This window comes from Bos javanicus, chromosome 8 (genome assembly GCF_032452875.1).
Source record: "Bos javanicus breed banteng chromosome 8, ARS-OSU_banteng_1.0, whole genome shotgun sequence".
NCBI classification, from domain to species: Eukaryota; Metazoa; Chordata; class Mammalia; order Artiodactyla; family Bovidae; genus Bos; species Bos javanicus.
This window is the reverse complement of record NC_083875.1, coordinates 31,648,424-31,667,827: the sequence shown is the minus strand read 5'-3', so window position 1 is coordinate 31,667,827 and position 19,404 is coordinate 31,648,424. Positions and strand designations below refer to the sequence as shown.

At 36.3% G+C, this 19,404-nt stretch overlaps 1 protein-coding gene across 14 annotated transcripts in view; it reads right to left on the bottom strand.

Moving 5' to 3' along the window:
- MPDZ (multiple PDZ domain crumbs cell polarity complex component) overlaps positions 1-19,404 on the bottom strand; it is a 175,301-nt gene that overhangs the window by 72,463 nt on the left and 83,434 nt on the right. For all 14 annotated transcript variants that reach the window (XM_061425290.1, XM_061425279.1, XM_061425282.1 and 11 more), the window contains 6 exons: positions 19,162-19,347; positions 17,820-18,029; positions 15,438-15,554; positions 13,971-14,138; positions 7,150-7,434; positions 6,772-6,895 (listed from right to left, as the gene is read on the bottom strand). In XM_061425290.1, the coding sequence (XP_061281274.1) occupies positions 6,772-6,895; positions 7,150-7,434; positions 13,971-14,138; positions 15,438-15,554; positions 17,820-18,029; positions 19,162-19,347 (1,090 nt within the window). The remainder of the gene's footprint in view (positions 1-6,771; positions 6,896-7,149; positions 7,435-13,970; positions 14,139-15,437; positions 15,555-17,819; positions 18,030-19,161; positions 19,348-19,404) is intronic.

Here is a 19,404-nt window from a genome sequence, read left to right as displayed (position 1 = left end):
GAGGGTTCAGGATGGGGAACACGTGTATACCGGTGGCGGATTCATTTCGATATTTGGCAAAACCAATACAATATTGTAAAGTTTAAAAATAAAATAAAATTAAAAACAAAAACAAAAAAAATGAAATACATTTATACAATAATGACTGGACAAATTCTTCAAAAAGTTATTTCTAAGTTGTTAACTAGCCTTTCGAGATTACTAATTAATAAAGCACAGTTACCTGGGTCTTTGGGTTAGCTATAAGTTGTGAATATGTATGTAGTACTGAAAAAAATCAAATATTTGGCATTTGATAATATAAAAATATGTTGATAATGCCACTTAAAAATAAATTTAAATATAAATATTCAAAAAAAAAAGGAAGAAATATGAGTCAGTAGTGAGGTAGATGAACCTAGAGCCTGTTATACAGAATGAGGTAATTCACAGAAAAACAAAGATAGTATATTAAAGCATCTATATGGAATCCAGGAAAATGGTACTGATGAACCTATGTGCAGGGAAGGAACAGAGACACAGACACAGAGAATGCACTTGTGGACACAGCACGTGGGACGAACTGAGAAAGTAGCATTGACATACATCTACTGCCGTGTGTGAAACAGATAGCTCTGGGAAGCTGATATATAACACAAGGAGCCAGCCTGGCACTCTGTGATGACCTGGAGGGGTGGAATTGGGTGGCGGCTCAAGATGGAGGGGATACATACATAGTTTTGATTCATTACACACACACACACACACACACACACACACACACACACACACACAGAGTTATGACTGGTTCATGATGTTGTAAGGCAGAAACTAACACAATTATCCTCCAGGGGATATTGCCAACCCAAGGATTAAACATGGGTCTCCTGCATCACAGGCATATTCTTTACCATATGAGCCACCACAGAAGTGCAACAAAAATAAATAAAAATAATCTTTTTAAAAAAGCATAACAGAATTACTAAGAAGCTTGTATTCAAGTCTTATCTGCAGTGCCTATCACAGTGCCTAAATGTACAGTAGTCAGCTGAATTAAACTAATGTAAACAATAATCTATTACTGCATTATTTCCAAATCTGAACTTCAATAGCTCCAGATTTTGATATTCACTTGTGCTCTTGACATGGTCTCTGGATGATTCGTAAGAAATACAGCCCTAGTAAGTATAAAATTGAATTCCCTAGTCTCTATTTACCCTCATTTCTCCATCTGTCCTCCCGTTTTTGTTTACAGCACCACCATACTACTCTTCCTTTTTCACTACAGGAGAGTGAAAAACCTGGCTTAAAACTCAACATTCAAAAAACTAAGATGATGGAATCCAGTCCCATCACTTCATGGCAAATAGATGGAGAAACACTGACAGACTATTTCCTTGGGCTCCAAAATCACTGCAGATGGTGACTGTAGCCATGAAATTAAAAGACGCTTGCTCCTTGGAAGAAAAGCTATGACCAACGTAGACAGCATATTAAAAAGCAGAGACGTTACTTTGCCAACAAAGGTCCATCTAGTCAAAGCTACAGTTTTTCCAGTAGTCATGTATGGATGTGAAAGTAGACCATAAAGAAGGCTGAGCGCCAAGGAATTGATGCTTTTGAACTGTGGAGTTGAAGAAGAGTCTTGAGAGTCCCCTGGACTGCAAGGAGATCCAACCAGTCAATCCTAAAGGAAACCAATTCTGAATATTCATTGGAAGGAGCGGTGCTGGAGCTGAAGCTCCAATACTTTGGCCATCTGATGCAAAGAGCTGACTCATTAGAAAAGACCCTGATGCTGGGAAAGACTAAAGGCTGGAGAAGGGAATGACAGAGGATGACGTGGCTAGATGGCATCACCGACTCGATGGACATGAGTTTGAGCAAGCTCAGGGAGATGGTGAAGGACAGGGAAATCTGGCATGCTGCAGTCCACGAGGTCGCAGAGTCAGACATGACTGAGCGACTGAACAACAATACTACTCTCCATTATTCAAAGCAGTAATATTGGTGTTCTGGATTCTTACCCCTCCCACTCCCAATATTTAATCCATCAGCAAGTTCCATCATTTCTATCCCCAAAACTTACCTTGAATTCGTTCACTTTTCTCCATGTCCATACTAAACTAGACCAAGCCATCACTTCTCACCATCACGCCTCACCTTTTGAACCAGCATTGTAACTGGTCTCCCGACTTCCAAAGTTGTTCCTGCCATTTCATTCTTCTCACAGCAGATAGATCATATCACATCATTCTCTATGCTAAGAATATTTTTAACAGTTTCCTATTGTGCAAATAGCGGAGAAGGCAATGGCACCCCACTCCAGTACTTGCCTGGAAAATCCCATGGAGGGAGGAGCCTGGTAGGCTGCAGTCTATGGGGTCGCTAAGAGTCTGACACGACAGAGCGACTTCACTTTCACTTTTCACTTTCATACATTGGAGAAGGAAATGGCAACACACTCCAGTATTCTTGCCTGGAGAATCCCAGAGACATGGGAGCCTGGTAGGCTGCCGTCTATGGGGTTGCACAGAGTCGGACACGACTGAAGCGACTTAGCAGCAGCAGCATTGTGCAAATATACAACATACCTACAATACATGGCTCTGTCTATATGGAACTCCTGGCCTGGTCCTCCTGATGGGCACCCTTCTTCTGCGTCATGTCCTCCTTGCCTCCCCACCACGTTCTAGTAACAATGCCTTTCAGAAATACACTAAGCCTCCCTTTTCAGAGTCCTTGCCTGATACCCCCTTTCTGTAGCTCTTGCACAGCTAACAACTTCTCATTCTTGAATATCACTTCTTCAGGAAAACATTCTCAACAAATCCATTTGAATTGTTCCTTCTCCCCCTACTCTCAACTACACCTTTAAAAATATCAAACCTACTGAAATTTTTTGGCCACCTGATGCGAAAAACTGACTCATTGGAAAAGACCCTGATGATGGGGAAGTTTGAAGGCAGGAGGAGAAGGGTACAACAGAGGATGAGATGGTTGGAAGGCATCACCATCTTGAAGGACATGAGTTTGAGTAAGCTCTAGGAGATGGTAATGGACATGGAAGGCTGGCATGCTGCAGTCCACGGGGTAGCAGAGTTGGACACGACAGAGCGACGGAACTGAACTGAACTGATTGAAATTTTAAAATTTACATACAATAATATATAAATAATATAATTTCATTTAGAATCAAGTACTAAAATTTCCTTTCAAAACAAGATTATATGATTAAACAATATAAGGAGAGATATAAGTCGATAAAGACATTTACAAAGACTTTGAGAGAAGCCACTAACTCATTTTTAGGTTTTATAATTTTTAATAGAAAGAAATCCTCTCTAACAGTCACGTCTGACTCTTCGGGACCCCATGGACTGTTGTCCGCCATGCTCCTCTGTCCATGGAATTCTTCAGGCAAGAATACTGGAGTGGGTTGCCATTCCCTTCTCCAGGGAATCTTCCCAATTCAGGGATCAAGCCCTGGTCTCTTGCAGATTCTTTAATATCTAAGCCACTAGAGAAGCCCATGTATTAACTGTAATTATACCACATTACACATGATATTTCAAATATTTTTAAAGAAATGATCCTGACTGCAATATGTTCCCAGCCTGATATTTCATGCCTGGAAAGGAGCCACCCAGACTTCTAGTTACCATATGCAGATAGAAATGAGCTATTAATCAAATATACTTTAAAAGATTCTGTTAAGACTCATACAAATGAGTTTTAAGTATATTGTCATTAAGGAAACACCTCTGCTTATCATAAACCAATAAACAAGTTTAGACACATTTTCAAACGAGGTGGGTTTCTTATGAGCAGAGAGGCTGGTTCTGAAATGTTTCAATAAGCACTTTGGTTTGCCCTAATGCTGCCAGGTTAACTACCAAGTCCCGCGAGACAACTATAGTTTAAAAAAAAAAAAAATGCAAGACTACAAAACACAATTTAACTCAGTGGCCCATCCTGGGAATCTTGCCCACCATGGATCCTACAATAAAGCAAGCCACAGACATGGGACAAGTTTTCACAAGCTATGGCCAACATGACCTCTAAATTCTTTCTTAACAGCATATTTAACTCATGACTCTACCAGTTATGAAAGCTGTCAGGTCATGTCAACAATATTAAAAAAAGAAGTTGACATCAGTTAGCTCAGCTTATACTTTCCTTTCACCAAATGATCACTTTTAGGTTTCAACAACTTCAAGGTAGTGCCTACTGACTGGATTTTGGTTGTAACTTGTAAGATCTCTCAATTTTGTCCTAAAAGATGTACAGGACAACACTGCAAACCATGTACTGCAGAAACAGAGAACTGGTTCCAAACCTGACTTGCAGCACTTCTCATCACTGTGGCTTTGGGCAACGGACTTAACCTCACACTGGTCTGCAGTTTACTCATCTAATCAATGGGGATAATGTCCACATTTGGGGTTATTCAAAGAATTTTTTGAGAAGAGCACATGCAATGTTCCTTTCAAAGTGCTCAACAAAGTACAAAAGAAAAACAGAAGAAAAGGCACAGAATATATTTTAAAAGGCATCTCTACCCATTTCTACAAATATATCGCTTTCTAAAGGCTAAATGCAAATTGTAATTCAGCTTCAAAATTACGCTTGCTATTACAACAGTGCTAACACAGCCTTGGGTGACTTGATGAGCAAAAATCAGAGACAGATTCTGGTGTGAACTCTGGTTCCACCTGGTAAGGGCTGAGTTCTTCCAGAGAAATTCCTAAGTCTAAGAAATTCCTAATACTTCATCGGTGAAGAAAAGGTAACACTTTCCTTCTTCCTGTTTTACCTTTGCTTCTACCTTTCAGATTCTAATACAACGTAACTAGCCAACGTACAGCAGATCTATCAAAAACCATCAATTAAATTTTTAAATTAATTTTTCAAAGGTCATTACACCTATGTGTACATATAATACCCCCCGCCAACTAAATGTAACGAATTTTGTCACTCCTTCAGCTTCAGCTCTTGCTTTGCCTGCCACTGTGCCACACTTGATCCACACCAAACAAACCCACTGATGCTTTTCTCTGCCTTGGCTCTAGCAGCTTCCAATGTTTCCAATGCCTCAACGAGGTGGTAAAATCTATTTCTTTTTCCAGGATGAAATCAAACATCTTCTCTTCTTTAATATCTGTCTACACTCCTCCAAACTCGGAGAGGAGGGCTTGGCTACTCCTTCATTTACGTCTTCAGTGTTCTTGGTGTGAATGCCACTCATGGCAGGTATGATATGTTAATGCAATAAGGGATCTATACATCAAGTCAGTCTACTCTCTTAAACTCATGCTCCTTGAAGAAAACAATTATATCATGGAGTCTAGAATAGTGGCCAGAATACAGAAATAATGTTTGAGAGTAGAGTCAATACATAAGCTAGAAGAGGGTTTCTCATACAGGCTCTGCAAAATTTCTGTCTTATGAGTTAATTTTAAAAATGGGTTCTGTGGCCAATGATGTGTGAGAAGTGCTGCATATTGGAACATGTACTTACAGATACACAAGGCACAAGTGCAGAGCTACCGAGCGATGCTAACAGAAACACCTGTCTCCCTAAGTTTATCACATCCCAAGCTTGGAACCCAAGTATAACTCCTGTTAACATCCTACAGAACTAGTGTTCCAAGTAACATGCTCTCACAAACACTGCATTAGCAGATGAAATAATTCTGGCAGTTAGCTGTTTACAGCACGTATCCCATAATTAATGATTAGAGAAAGTTCTGTAGCTTAAGTTTTGTAACATTCTATTAAATGTAATATATAAGAGATATTATAACCAACGAGAAATTCTCTGCTACAATTCTCCTTTTAGCTACTGTTGGTAGGACCCAGCTACCACCAAATGGAAAAAAATCTAGGAGACAGATTGGAATCCCAATCACCAGCTACAGTGGTGTTGCTGCTCGACTCCTCTGCCAACTCCCAAATATAACAAGGAAACCAAATCCCACCATAGATACCAACATAAAGGGTACTGGCTGGTTACATCCTAAGAGAAAGAAGACCTCTGACACAGAGCTAACCAGAGTCTTAGACTGCAATCAGGCTTCTGGGGGAAATTATTCTTGACCCTATTTCAGTACTGAGCACTAAACACAGAGCTGAATCATGTCACTGCCTAAGTCAAAAGAAGTATAAATGTGAGCTGCCTTGAAATAATTTTAGCTAGTGTAATTGGGATTTTATTTCTACAGACAGTCTTTGCCCAAATCAGAAGATTTGAGATTTTTAATCAGTCACAATCTTTTATGGGTGGAAAACCCTCACACCTGGGAAGGACTGTTGAAGAATTGCATTAATGCTTTGGTAATGGCACACCTGTCTTTTTAGTCTTTATTTCAGTGAATGAAAGAAATTAAATACAAACTAACGCACACATAACTGGTACCATTCAAAGAAATTAATAATTTACTTTTCCAAAGAATTTAGAATTCCAAGTCGCTGACTTCTCATTTTCTAAAAGTTCCTTCCCTTTCCTTACTTTCTGTCTCATACACAATTTGTATATCTTTCACTTGAATGGAAACAAGGCTTGTGAATACTTTTAATTAATAAGAGAGTGACAGATTTAAGATAGTCTGAAGTAAACCTGTTAACCATTTCAGATAACTGTAGTGAGTACAAAAAGAATTAACATTAAAATTATGGTAAATTTTATCACATCTATCTTCTTATCTACAGTTAAAAGTACTGACTCTATGTTCAACACTTCCTCTTGGCAAGGGGGTTAGGACAGAAGGTGTATGTGGAAAAGAAACTTACCTAAGCTAGAATTGCCTTTTGCTATCACAATAGTCCTCTCGAAAGATTCTCTGGGTGTATTTTGGAGCATGACACACTCAGCAGCAGAGGCCAGGGAGCCTTGTGGAATTAAGAACTTGGAGCCCTGTCAGAAAATAAAAATAAGTCATGTGGAAAGGAAAACACTAGACTTTGGAGTGTGATTTCAACATCACCCATACTCTCTAGCTGGTTGTGCTTTACTCAGCAAGAACTTACACAACAAGTTCATAGGTTGTCTTTTGAAAATCGGAGCTTCAGGAGAGCACTGGCTCCAAATGAGAGAGAAGCCAGAGTAACCAAAGCCTTCACTGCTCCCAACCTCACCATCGTACACAGACTGTATCTTTAGAATGTCACCTTTCCAGTCGAATCAGTCAGCACAGGAGAACTCAGCTCTGCACTTGACAGAACTTCATTTGGTAGGTGAGATTCAGTCCACGCTCTTAAGCCGTCACATTCGTACTGCTGTTCAATAGCATTTGCAGGTGTATAGTCGTTCACGGTAAAGCCAGAAGCCGGACCCATGCTCAAGTCCACTGAAGGCGCACTCTCGTCCTGTCTTTGCAAGAGATTTTGGGCATATAGCTCCTCCAAGGACATCTGCAGATCAAGTACTGAATCTGAGGAATTTTCAGCAATATCCTGATGATTAAAGAACAAAATTAAAAATTATGGCCAGAATTCTATCAGTGCATTTCCTATGATCTTAATGAACAACTATTTAGTAAAAAACAAACACAGTATTACTCAAAAAGTATTAGCAGATGTACAAACTCACTGCTCAGCTTATATGTTGCATATGTTTCTTTTTATAAATACATATACTCTTCCTGCAAAACATACATCTACTACTGAGTCATACTACTACAATATACTAGTACTTAATAAGCTTATTAAGATACAATATTTTGTTATACTCACAAATAAAATTATTCAGAGTTCCATAAATATAGGAAAGTAAATAACTTATATTTCTAAATATCATTTAAAAAGTAGTTCATTTCCAATCTATCTGAAATTCTTATTAGTTCTAAGATTCAGAATATAAAGAATACGACATTGATTGAGTAGTTTCTACTTACAAGAACCTCCAAGAAAACGTTATTTGGATAGGGATTTGTAGGTATTTATGTAGTCAAACAGAAAGTCACACAATCCACATTTTTACAGGGAATTTTTTCTTAAGTACTCTGAAAGTTGCAGCAGAAGGAATAGTACTAAGAAAAGTTGTCCTAAGATGTGGGTTCCAATCCAGGCTCTTTATTAATAATAATATCACAGAATTTTTCTTTGTTGTTGTTGACAGTTGCTCAGTCATGTCCAACTCTTTGCGACCCCATGGACTGCAGTATGCCAGGCTTCCCTGTCCATCACCAACTCCTAGAGCTTGCTCAAACTCATGTCCATCGAGTTGGTGATGCCATCCAACCATCTCATCCTCTGTCGTCCCCTTCTCCTCCTGCCTTCAATCTTTCCCAGCATCAGAGTCTTTTCTAATAGGTGGGCTCCTCGCATCAGGAGGCCAAAGTATTGGAGCTTCAGCTTCAGCATCAGTCCTTCTAGTGAATGTTCAGGACTGATTTCCTTTAGGATTGACTGGTTTGATCTCGGCTTTATGCAAAGTAATCTCTAGAATTCCATGAAATTCTAAAATTCTACAGCTCTACATAAATATATATTATCTACTTACAACACATATATTGTATCACTTCTGTGCTTTGGACAAGTAGTGTCCCACAAACTGCTGTTGAATAAATGTATCAACTGTTCTTTCAATCCTTTTACTGATGTTTTTAAAGTATAAAATCAGTGTATGAATATATTATTATCAAAAATAATTTGGACCATACTGCACACAGATTATAGTATGAAAGTCTTCCTTCACTGCTCATTCTGCTAGTCCTTTCCTCAGTAGAAATAAATGGCTGGCATTAGTTGGGTGTTTATTCATCAGAGTTTTTTATGTATCTGTATAAGTACACATGCACACATATGCACATATTCATATCCATTTTTAAAAATTATACTAAATACTATATTCCTACTTGATTTTTTGAAGTATCTTTATACCTCAATATGAGAGATTTCCAATGTCAGTAAATATGTCGTCATTGATATATTCTGAGTCACTGTGATATATACCGCAAGTACTTCCAAGGTTGTCAATTATCTTTTAAGTCTGTATATGTCATATACATAAATGTGCAGAAGTTAATGCCTTATGTAATCAAGAATTATTAATTCTTTATTAAAATTATTTATGCAATCAGACTGGTCAATTTCTTTATGCTTCTGGTTTTATAAGCTGCTTAATAAGTCCTCTTTCTGCACAGAATAAATGAAATACTTTTTAGTATTTTTCTCCAACTTTATAAATGGTTTGTTTTCTGATACGGTTTTAACACATCTAGATTTATTTTTCTGGAGAAGGCAATGGCAACCTACTCCAGTACTCTTGCCTGGAAAATCCCATGGACGGAGGAGCCTGGTAGGCTGCAGTCCATGGGGTCGCTAAGAGTTGGATACGACTGAGTGACTTCACTTTCACTTTTCACTTTCACGCATTGGAGAAGGAAATGGCAACCCACTCCAGTGTTCTTGCCTGGAGAATCCCAGGGACGGGGAAGCCTGGTGGGCTGCCGTCTCTGGGGTCACACAGAGTCGGACACAACTGAAGTGACTTAGTAGTAGTAGTAGATTTATTTTTCAGAGTTTGATGTGAGATATGCATCCTTTTCATTTTTTTTTTCTAAATTGGCAATCAATCGCTTCAACACAATTTATTACACTAGTTCAATCAAGTGTCTGTCTCTTTGGAATTATCAAACATTCGTGATATAAAGAATTGAGGCAAGTGGGAAAATCATGCAAGCAACTAACATCTTTAAAATCCTCAGAAACAAAGGATAGAAAAGTATCATCCTCCACAATCCCAAAACCTAAATAATAACCTGTTGGCTCATACAACCAATTTTTAGTCTTTCGGAAAAAAAAAATACAACACAAAGTACTTAATAGAATAGTGGTTAGCTTCTGTATTTCTACATTAATTATAATAATTAGCAGAGATCATCCTTACCGCTCCTCAAATAAAGGTGGCAATCAAAACTACTTTCCACCGGAAAAAGAGGTCAAGTTGCCCTTGTTAGCTGGGGTTTACTAGAAACCATGTAACAGAAATCTCCATGCATTATTCATGAAGGAGTTAACACTGCCACATATGAAAGAAAGAGCTCATCAACACAGCAGACAACACACGCCTACTTCAGAAACATTTCTGGTTGCTGAACAACAACTGAGTTTTATTTTTAAAAGTCTTATGGATCTAAAAGAAAAGCAGTTCTTCCCTCATAAGATGTCCAAAAATAACTACAATTTCCCAGTACAACTTGGTTATCTAAACTGGAATCTTTCAAAAATCCACCTTAATAGGTACTTCCACTTGATACATTTATGTTCTTAGGGAAAATGGGGGAAAAGTTAAATGAAAATGACAATTATACTTGAAAATATAGTGTAATGCATATTAATGTTATACTTAGGCACATTATTTACCCAGAGAATATATTTACATAGACAAGATTAAAAACTTGAGCATTCAGTGGACACAACCTGCTTTTTTTTCCAATAATCAGTCTACCACAGAAATCTTTCTATACTTTAGAAAAATATACCATAAGGACAGCTGCTCCAATTTGCATTGCACTCCCACTCTTTCTGAGATAAGGTACACTTCCTTTCCTATCTGTACTCTTACCCTACTGAGAGAGAAGGTAAGATCTTTAGTACCTTTGCTAGCTCATAGTTTTATCACTAAGATTTCCACAATCACTCTCATCATCTTGATTATAGTGATGTAATCAGTTTTTGAGATCCTTTCTCCACAAAGTAATAAAAACTGGTATCAAGATTTAAAACATAACTGTGAAGGTAGCAATATTTTATGCTACAGAATGACACTAGTGGAGATTTATTCCTACAAATATGTAGATTTTTTTTTTTTTTTAAAGCATGGAATCCATTGGTTTTGTTTGATTTGTAAAGGTATGAAGAGGGGTTTCTATGGTGACAAACATGAAGCTCAACTTACACTAGAATCAATCGCATTTCCAGGGACCAGCATTCAAGAATGCAGGACATGCACCAAACTGGTAATCTTTTCATCGCTGGAGCAAGAAGAGAGACCATGGGTACACTAGGGAGTGTGGTGCATGGGCGTGTGGATAAGAAGAAGAGGAAATGCATTACACAGCTACTGAACCTTTACTGATTGGACTATTAAGTGAAAATAGAGAAAAAGTATCTTCTCCCACAAAACCATTATTGAGCTTTAAAACAAAAGTGTACAAGTATTTAGTAAGTTTCTAAAACAACTATTTCTGCATTCTATTATGTCTTTGGAGTTTAGAAGGAAACGAGGATAAAAACAGTAATGAAAAACCTAGAAGAATGAGAAAACCCACCAGCTTCTTGCCTTTAATGTCCACCTTTCAGTGACCTGACTCTATTAATCCAAATACCGCTGGAAATGGCCATATTTTTCAGATTCTTGAGTAATGTTTTTTCCCCGAAGTCCCTAAATGATTATTAATCAAATTAAGCAAACACAACTCCTTTATTAAAAAAAAAAAAAAAAGGCAGAATGATCCCCCAAATGGGAGAATTCTGTGCAGAGGAGCTTCAATGTATGCCTACAGTGCTAATCTAGGCAGTGAGTGGTCTAGGTCCAGGCTCTGCGCTTAGGAAGAAGGCCTCCCTCTATAATAAGACCCTGTTCTGGGTGATCAGCTCTTAGCGCTTCCAGCAGCATGCCTGGCAAAGGTCAAAGCCTTCTCATCAGGGTAAAGAAAACAGGTAAACTTATTTGTGCATTTCCAGTCACCATTTAAGGCTACGAGATTATTACATAATTAGCAAAGTCAAAAATCTGAGGAATCACTGAGATCCTCTCACTCTTTTATCCTTCTTTCAAATCTGTATGGAGGTTTCTCTTTTTCTTAAAGATCACATGTGGTATCATTTTATCAATTAAAGAATCCCCAAATGAGCTCACTTTTCTTTAAGAAAAATGGTCGGCTCTAAGTTCTATAACAAACTGCCGCTCTGTCTTTTAAAAATAAATTTAGTGCAAAGAAATAGGAAGATGAATGAATAATCTAACTTTTCAATTTTCCAGCAAAATATCTTAGTACTAAAAAAATGCCACAAAACAAATACAAACAAGCCAAAAAAGTGGCAAAGATGCACGACGATACACAAACAGTCCTACTTTCTAAGAAAACCGAAATCACACAGGAGTTTCACAATGTGTTTTAAAACACCCTCATTAGTGTTTCCTTTGTTGTTTTGTAGTTTAAATATTTCAGTTGATAGGCCAGCGTGCCAAAATTTGCTTCAACAAAAGAGTAAACTGCCTTGGACTTCAGTAAGCCAAAATGTTGTGCTGCGCATAGCCAGCATTTGCCCTGTAAAATATATGCTTCTCAGTATGCACATTGTGTAATCCCTTTAAGTAACAATTACTAAGTTAAACAATGCAATATGTCCCACTGGCAAGAAGGAGCGTGCTATGCAGCAGATTAGAAGATTCCATTAGGAGATGAACTCAGCTTTCAGCCTTGAGGCCACTAAAGAAGGAGTATGTTCCAGACAGGACTCAGTCAGATAGTCTCAGGTGTGGTGAGAGAGGAGCAGCTGCTCCATTCAAGATTATACCTTGCAAACCAATTCAAGGAGATTGCCCAGCATCGTTTGCAAGGATAACAGGTGCATCTTGAACATAAAAGAAAATGCTTTGAAAATGTTCTGGCCAAAAAATTTTTTGTTAATCAGAAAAGGAGGAAAATTGTCCAAGGCCTACTGAAATTCTACTTTCCAACCGACTCATAAATACAGATTTCCTTCCCACTGAATTTATGTGGAAAATATATACTTTATATATTTAAAAAAGAATTATTTTCCAATCTTTTACTGTAATGATTATGTTCATTTACAGTATACTTCCAACATGGAAAAATAAGGAAAATATATCCATATATGAGCCTTTTTCCCAGATTTAACATACAGCAATATTTTGGCATATTTTCTTCAATTTCTCTTTCTTCTTAAAAGGATATAATGTACTGATATTACAGATACAACCATTTTCCCATGCTTTCATTTTTTCTCCAAGAATAACTTCTTTCCTGAAGTTAAAAGGAATCATTCCTACGCATTTTCAGATTTTCAAAATATACACACTCATAAATAAACACACACTAAATTGCTCTGTTTATTAAATTTCTAGGAAATATAAATGAGTCCAAGAAATCAATAGAAAGATAAGCAACTCCATTATAAAATGACCAAAAGATATGAAGATGTCATTGCTGGATATGAAAAACAGATGGCCAATATATGAAAACCTGTTCCACTTCATAACCAATTAGAAATCCAAATTCAAACAGTGATATATCATCTCACACACAAAAGACTGAATAAGCTTTATAAAATGTTACTTATTAAAAATTACAGAAAAAAATTAAATAAAGAAAGGAAAAAAAATTATAGAGTGTGTCACCAAGAAAATGAATAGAGTTGGATGAGGCACTTACACCAGTAATCTATTTCTAAAATGTCCATGGCACAGACATATCATACAGTAGCTAAATTCTTCATTCACTTCCAGTGACTTAAACATTCTTTGCTATTCACTGTGGTTTTTACATAAAGTATTCTCTGGCATTATTTTATATAAAAATATATGACAGCATTAAGTTCAACTTAGATAATAAATAATAAACTAATGCAAGGACTATTTTACTAACCAACTTTCCATGGAAATCAGATTTAAAACCGTTCAGAAAATAAAGTTACTCTTGTAATTTTTCCAAAGTAGACACTACCAAAAACACAATTTAAGAAATACATTTCATTAAAATTTTTGTCTAATATGCAAATCCTAATCAAAGTTTTGAACTCTTGTATCTATCACACTGTATCACAGAACCCAGATTTAAATAGTACCTTGGAGTCTACAAGATACTCAGCTAACACTACCTAAAGGAAACTGCACTTTAAGAGTGAAGTCATCACTGCATAAACATAAAGTCTTTAACATGCCACTCCCACAAAATCCCATTAGCAATGATCTCTGGGCAATAAGTTCTCTCATAAATAAAATGGCATTTCCTTTGTACCTTGGGAGGAGAAGATGGAAGGGAGGGACCATAATTCAGGTTATCACTACAAGCACTGCCATGAAGAGATAAAAGAGAGGCTTGAGTAGAGTAGATACTGTCATTATCAGGAGAGTACTGTGAATCAAAGGCAGATTCATCTGCTAAGTCAGCATCATTTGCGTTCACCTAGGAATAAAAACAATAGTATCAGATGGGAATTCTGTTCTGTTACTAAGACTAAAGGGCATACTGGTATCATTCTCTGGTCTATTCTATTTTCTGCAGGACCTCTTCACTCTCTTCAACACATCAGAAACTAACCACTGTAATAGAACAAAGACAAACTGGAGCTAGCATAGAGGGTTATTCTGTCTCATCAATGAAAGGGCAAAAGGTAACAACCAAGGGCTTGGAGCAATTCTAAGTTTAAATATTTCTATAATTTAAAAAAATACTTTTTCCAGTTACCTGGAATTATAATGTGAAATAACTGTACTGATTACAATATACACCAAAACTCCAAATGGCTGATTCAGGAGCTGGCAATTGAAAAATAACTAATAAGAAGAACCATATCTTTCAACAATAGGATTATTAGAATCAAAGCAAGATGTGCACAATTAGTTATAAACACCTAACGGAGAATTTCACAGGTTTGAAACCTCTCTCTAGTCCAACACCACTAAGACAAGAATTTAAAATACTCCTTTCTAGTCACACTAAGGAATGCTTCCCAGCCCTCCAAAAAAATTTTAGGTCAGGAACCTGGCTTTAATGAAAGAAGTACTAGGAATAGGATGTGTAATTTTTACACTTGTATAAATGTCATATGCATACTTATATCTGGTATTTAGTTTTATACTTTATTAACATAGCACTGGCTCCTCTACCAGCCCATAAGGTTCTCAGGAGCAAGAACCATGTATTCACCCAACAAAGTTGGCCTCTAGTGGTCCCTAATGGTAAATCAATAATGTTAACAAACACGTATTCATAGAAAACAGGAACATTCCCTCTTTTGGAAGCTTTTGTACTCTTAATCCGTAAGTGAACCAATGTATGTGACTTTCATATTATTAATATCTAATGAAATAATATAACTGTTACACCATTAAAAGGAAGCTAAAATAACTGATCTATGAATACTGAAAACAGTTAAAGTATGCTTAGAGATACTCAAGTATGTATTTAGAGCAAACAAGTGCTTTTAATAACTTTTGGTATGATGTAAAGATTAAATTTACATGTTGACATAATACACTGCTAACTGAATTTCTGCCACAAATCCAACATTTTTCAGGTATATAATGGTTTGCTTTTCTTCTCATTTTGAACTGTGAGAACTACTGAAGTTGAAAACAAAATGTTAAGTTTTCCAAAATATAATGAACAAAGAATACAGTAAGACTTCAGAATGTTTTGAAAAGCAAAAATAAGACATTTAAGATTTTGAAAGAAAGCTTGATAAGCCAGTGCACCACTAACCAGAGCCAAGTCAGCCCTGAAGAGGGCTTTATCAGCCAGCCCTTCCTCCTCGCAGGAATGTGGCGGGTAGAGAAAGGAATCCTCCTTAGCAGAAACATAACCCTCTTCTGGGGACAGCTGCAGGGAGAATGAAGCTCAGTGTTTGAGGATGAGTTCATGAAAAAGAGGAGGAACAGGAAAAAGGGAGGGAAGGGAAAACAGAGGAGAGGGGAGAAAAAAGTAAAGTGGGGAGGAAAAATTGGAAAGTTTTCAAATAATGTTTTCAAGTTATAAAGTCATCATAAACAAACAACTTTAACATAAATGATGAGCAAGAAATATAATAAATATTCATGTTGAACAGTTTTATATTTTAAGACACAGTAAGAATGTTTATCCCAATACCAACATCATCTGTTAGATGAGAATCCCTTTCTACAAATTTTTTCACCCTTCTTACAAAGATTATCAAAATCAACAATTTTTTACATTATAATAATCTTCTGGTCACTTCTGGTCACCTACCAAATACTCAAGTTAAACAATGACTTCTGAATACAGAAATAAGGCGACTTTTAGGTGTTAAGATATAGAAGAATTTGCAGAAAAAGAAAACATTAAAAAGAAGGACCAATATCTCTCTGTCATTCCTTACTAGAATATTACTTTAAAGAATGTAATTTCTCTGACAAGGATAGTTAGTGAACTCTCAACGGAGTCTCTTAATTTAGTATGGCTCAAAATACAACCATCACCACCAACTCTGTATGTATACAATATACTTATACTGCACTCCTGATTATTTTAAAAAATGTTAATTTCTTTGACAAGGACCTTTAGTAAACTCTCAATGAAGTCTCTTAATTTAGCATGGCTTAAAATACACCACCAACTCTGTATGTATACGATACACTTATATTGCACTCTTGAGGAGTCAAATTATAACCATGATCACAGTGATGGAAAACCTAGCATTCTTCTTACAATATCAGGAAAAAACAGGCTAAAACATTTAGATTGTCTTGCCTACATCACCCTGTATCACCAATATGTGCAAAAGTATTTCAGAGAAAGAAAATCCTTATCTTCTATGCCCATACATATGAGCTTAATTTTTAGTAAAACTGACTTCATATAAATGAGATTTATCACAATTGCAATGCATATTCAATTTGAAATACTAAATACTCATATGAAAGAAACTTATTTTGGAACTAGCTAGGGAAAAAAAAAAGATTGCTTCAGAGTTAAGTGGCACAATTTTTCCTTAAGGGAAGTAAAACACGTGTATTGATCATGTTTGGCATTTTCTTTGTGTAACAGAAAGACCAGAACCAAATGTATGGTCAATATTAATAAATATGTAGAGTCCCATAATGCACTATCTTCATTCTTACACTCTTCATACTGAACCCTTGTTCTGATTCCTACAATCCTGGTTTAATTTAAGGTTTGCTTAATATTCCCTTTCTTCTTCCCTTTCTTCCTGTTTTCATAAATACATTTTCACAGCTTACCAAAATCTGTTATGGAATGAAAAGCAGAGCATAAAAAATCTACTCAATATTTTAAATACATCAACAAGCTTACAATCTAAACAAACTCTTTGACGTCAACAGACTTTTATTCGATGTTTATGCAAATATATCTATGTGTCTATGTTTATTTAAGAGAAAATATTATTTGTCTTTTCTACTTAAAATATATTTATACACTGAAAAAAAACACAAATATTGAGACTGTCTCTAATATTTCATTGCAATTCAATGATAAGTGCTACGTTGCAATCACTGTACCAAATCATCATACTGACATTACGTAGCATGAATTTATTAGTTGTTTTTATATTGCAGTAATTAATAACATGAATGCTATTCCCTCCCAGGAGGAGAACTACAGGCTGATGTACCTAAATTAGAAAGTTCAATTTCTTGCTCTGCAGTAATTATACAACAAATATTTTGAAGTCAACAGAATACCGGGACTTAATCCACTCTGACAGAGATTCTATTTCTTCCACTATAACTGAAGATTCCACCGTTAGCTCTTGTTATTAATTTCTCTAATATGTCAACTTATTGGTATAGATATTTTAAAGCCTATTTCTTTGAAAACATTTCTTTGTATATTGATCATGACCTTATTTTTGAATTAAAAAAAGCTAAAAGTGAACCACAGAACATTAACTTTTAAATTTATTTCTGAACTTCCTGGCTGTTTCTTTCCTTTATCCTTTAAAAAAAAAATTACTCAAAACTAAATTTTTACCCTCATGAAGCCAATAAGCATGCTGATGAAAAGTATCAAAAGTCATGATTCAATCATGAAAATACCTGAAGCAAAAAGGCTGAAATTCACTTTTATTTGTAAATAAAAAGAAATCAATAAAATCTGAATTCTTACAGGCAAAGGCTTGGCAACTCCTATTCTCACAGTTCCTGATGGTGCACCCTTCAGGGCCTGGACAGCTTCTTCGAGACTGCTGTTTTCCAAGTTAACATCATTGACAAACATGAGTCGATCTCCAGGGAGAAGTCGTCCATCCTTTTCAGCAATTCCACCAGGCACCAAAGAACGAATGACGATCACAGTGCTTGCTGGATCGACTGGATCCTGAAAGGACGAGAAAGCAAAGAGCAGGCAACTCCTCTCTACACTTAAAAATGTTATTACAGGTTGCACTCTATGCATTGTAATGGATGGGTAAATTTTTCAAAGTGTCTTTTACAAATTCCATACAACAATTCCAGTGAATTGTCTGGGTGAAGGCAATCTCCATTTTGAAGATTTTAGGAAGAGTCGACCCTAAACAACAGCATCCCCACTTTCAATGGTTCCCAAGTAGATGTTTTAAATTTTATAGGTAAATTTAAAAGTGTGACTTCAGCTATTGATAAACTGTCCAACTTTATAACTATCATCTGAGATGAATGAATTATTAACAGCAGCATTTACTGACAGGCTGTTACTATTGTGGAACATTAGTAGATATGAGTGTTCTGAGGAAAGGGCTTGTTTTAGGAATGAAGAAATACAGGAGGAGGCCATATCGTAATTGATAATGCAGTTTTCTGATACACAGCAACCTTAATATTAGAATAAGACTCCAGAACCACGCCTGAGAAAGAATACAACTCTCTGGAGTCATCTGAGACAGCCTTCCAGATCAGTATTAATTAATGAGGAGCAGCAGCTGCACCTCATCACCCAGCAGTAGCATCCCCTCAGTAACTCGGCACCGAGCGCAGCACAAGGATGCTGCTACACCTGACCTGACCTAATTTAAGATTATTCATCAAGTTTGGTCAAATAATATGAGAATTTACAATATATCCAAAATGATATATCTATCATTCACTTCAGACAAAAAAAGTATTGATAGTTTCTGTCTTACCAAATATGGTTCAAATATGAACCATCCATTAAGAGCAAGGAAATAAAAACAATTTAGATATATTCCCCAAAGAAACAGGAAAACTGTATTTCTATGATATTCCTAAAAAGTATTCTGCATAGTCTTCAAATTTCCAAGATCTGAAATATAAAAGAGCTCAAAAATCTCAATGTCAAAAAAATGCTTTATAATAATCATCTTATTATAAATTATTATTCTGAAAGATTAGAAACAAGAACACATATTTGATGACTCTAAAGTATTACCTACTTTTGCTCTGCCAGTAACAATATGCATTTAGCATCTGTTATCTTTTTTTTAAAAAATTTGTTAGAAGTAGGATATATTTACCTGGTAATCTAAAATGCTAAAACCAAGTCCTTGGCTCCCTTTCTCCAGCTCTATGTTCTGAATATCGGCTTCCCACATAGCCAAAGGTCCTTGAACTTCCTCTGCATTCCGACCCACATCAGTCATTGTCAGCACAGGATCCTCTGTCTCCGAGGACCCGATGAACTCACCTAGATCTATGTGAGGCTGGATAAACAGACCAGACAGCTCTTATTTCAGATGTACTAGATCTGCAGATGTACA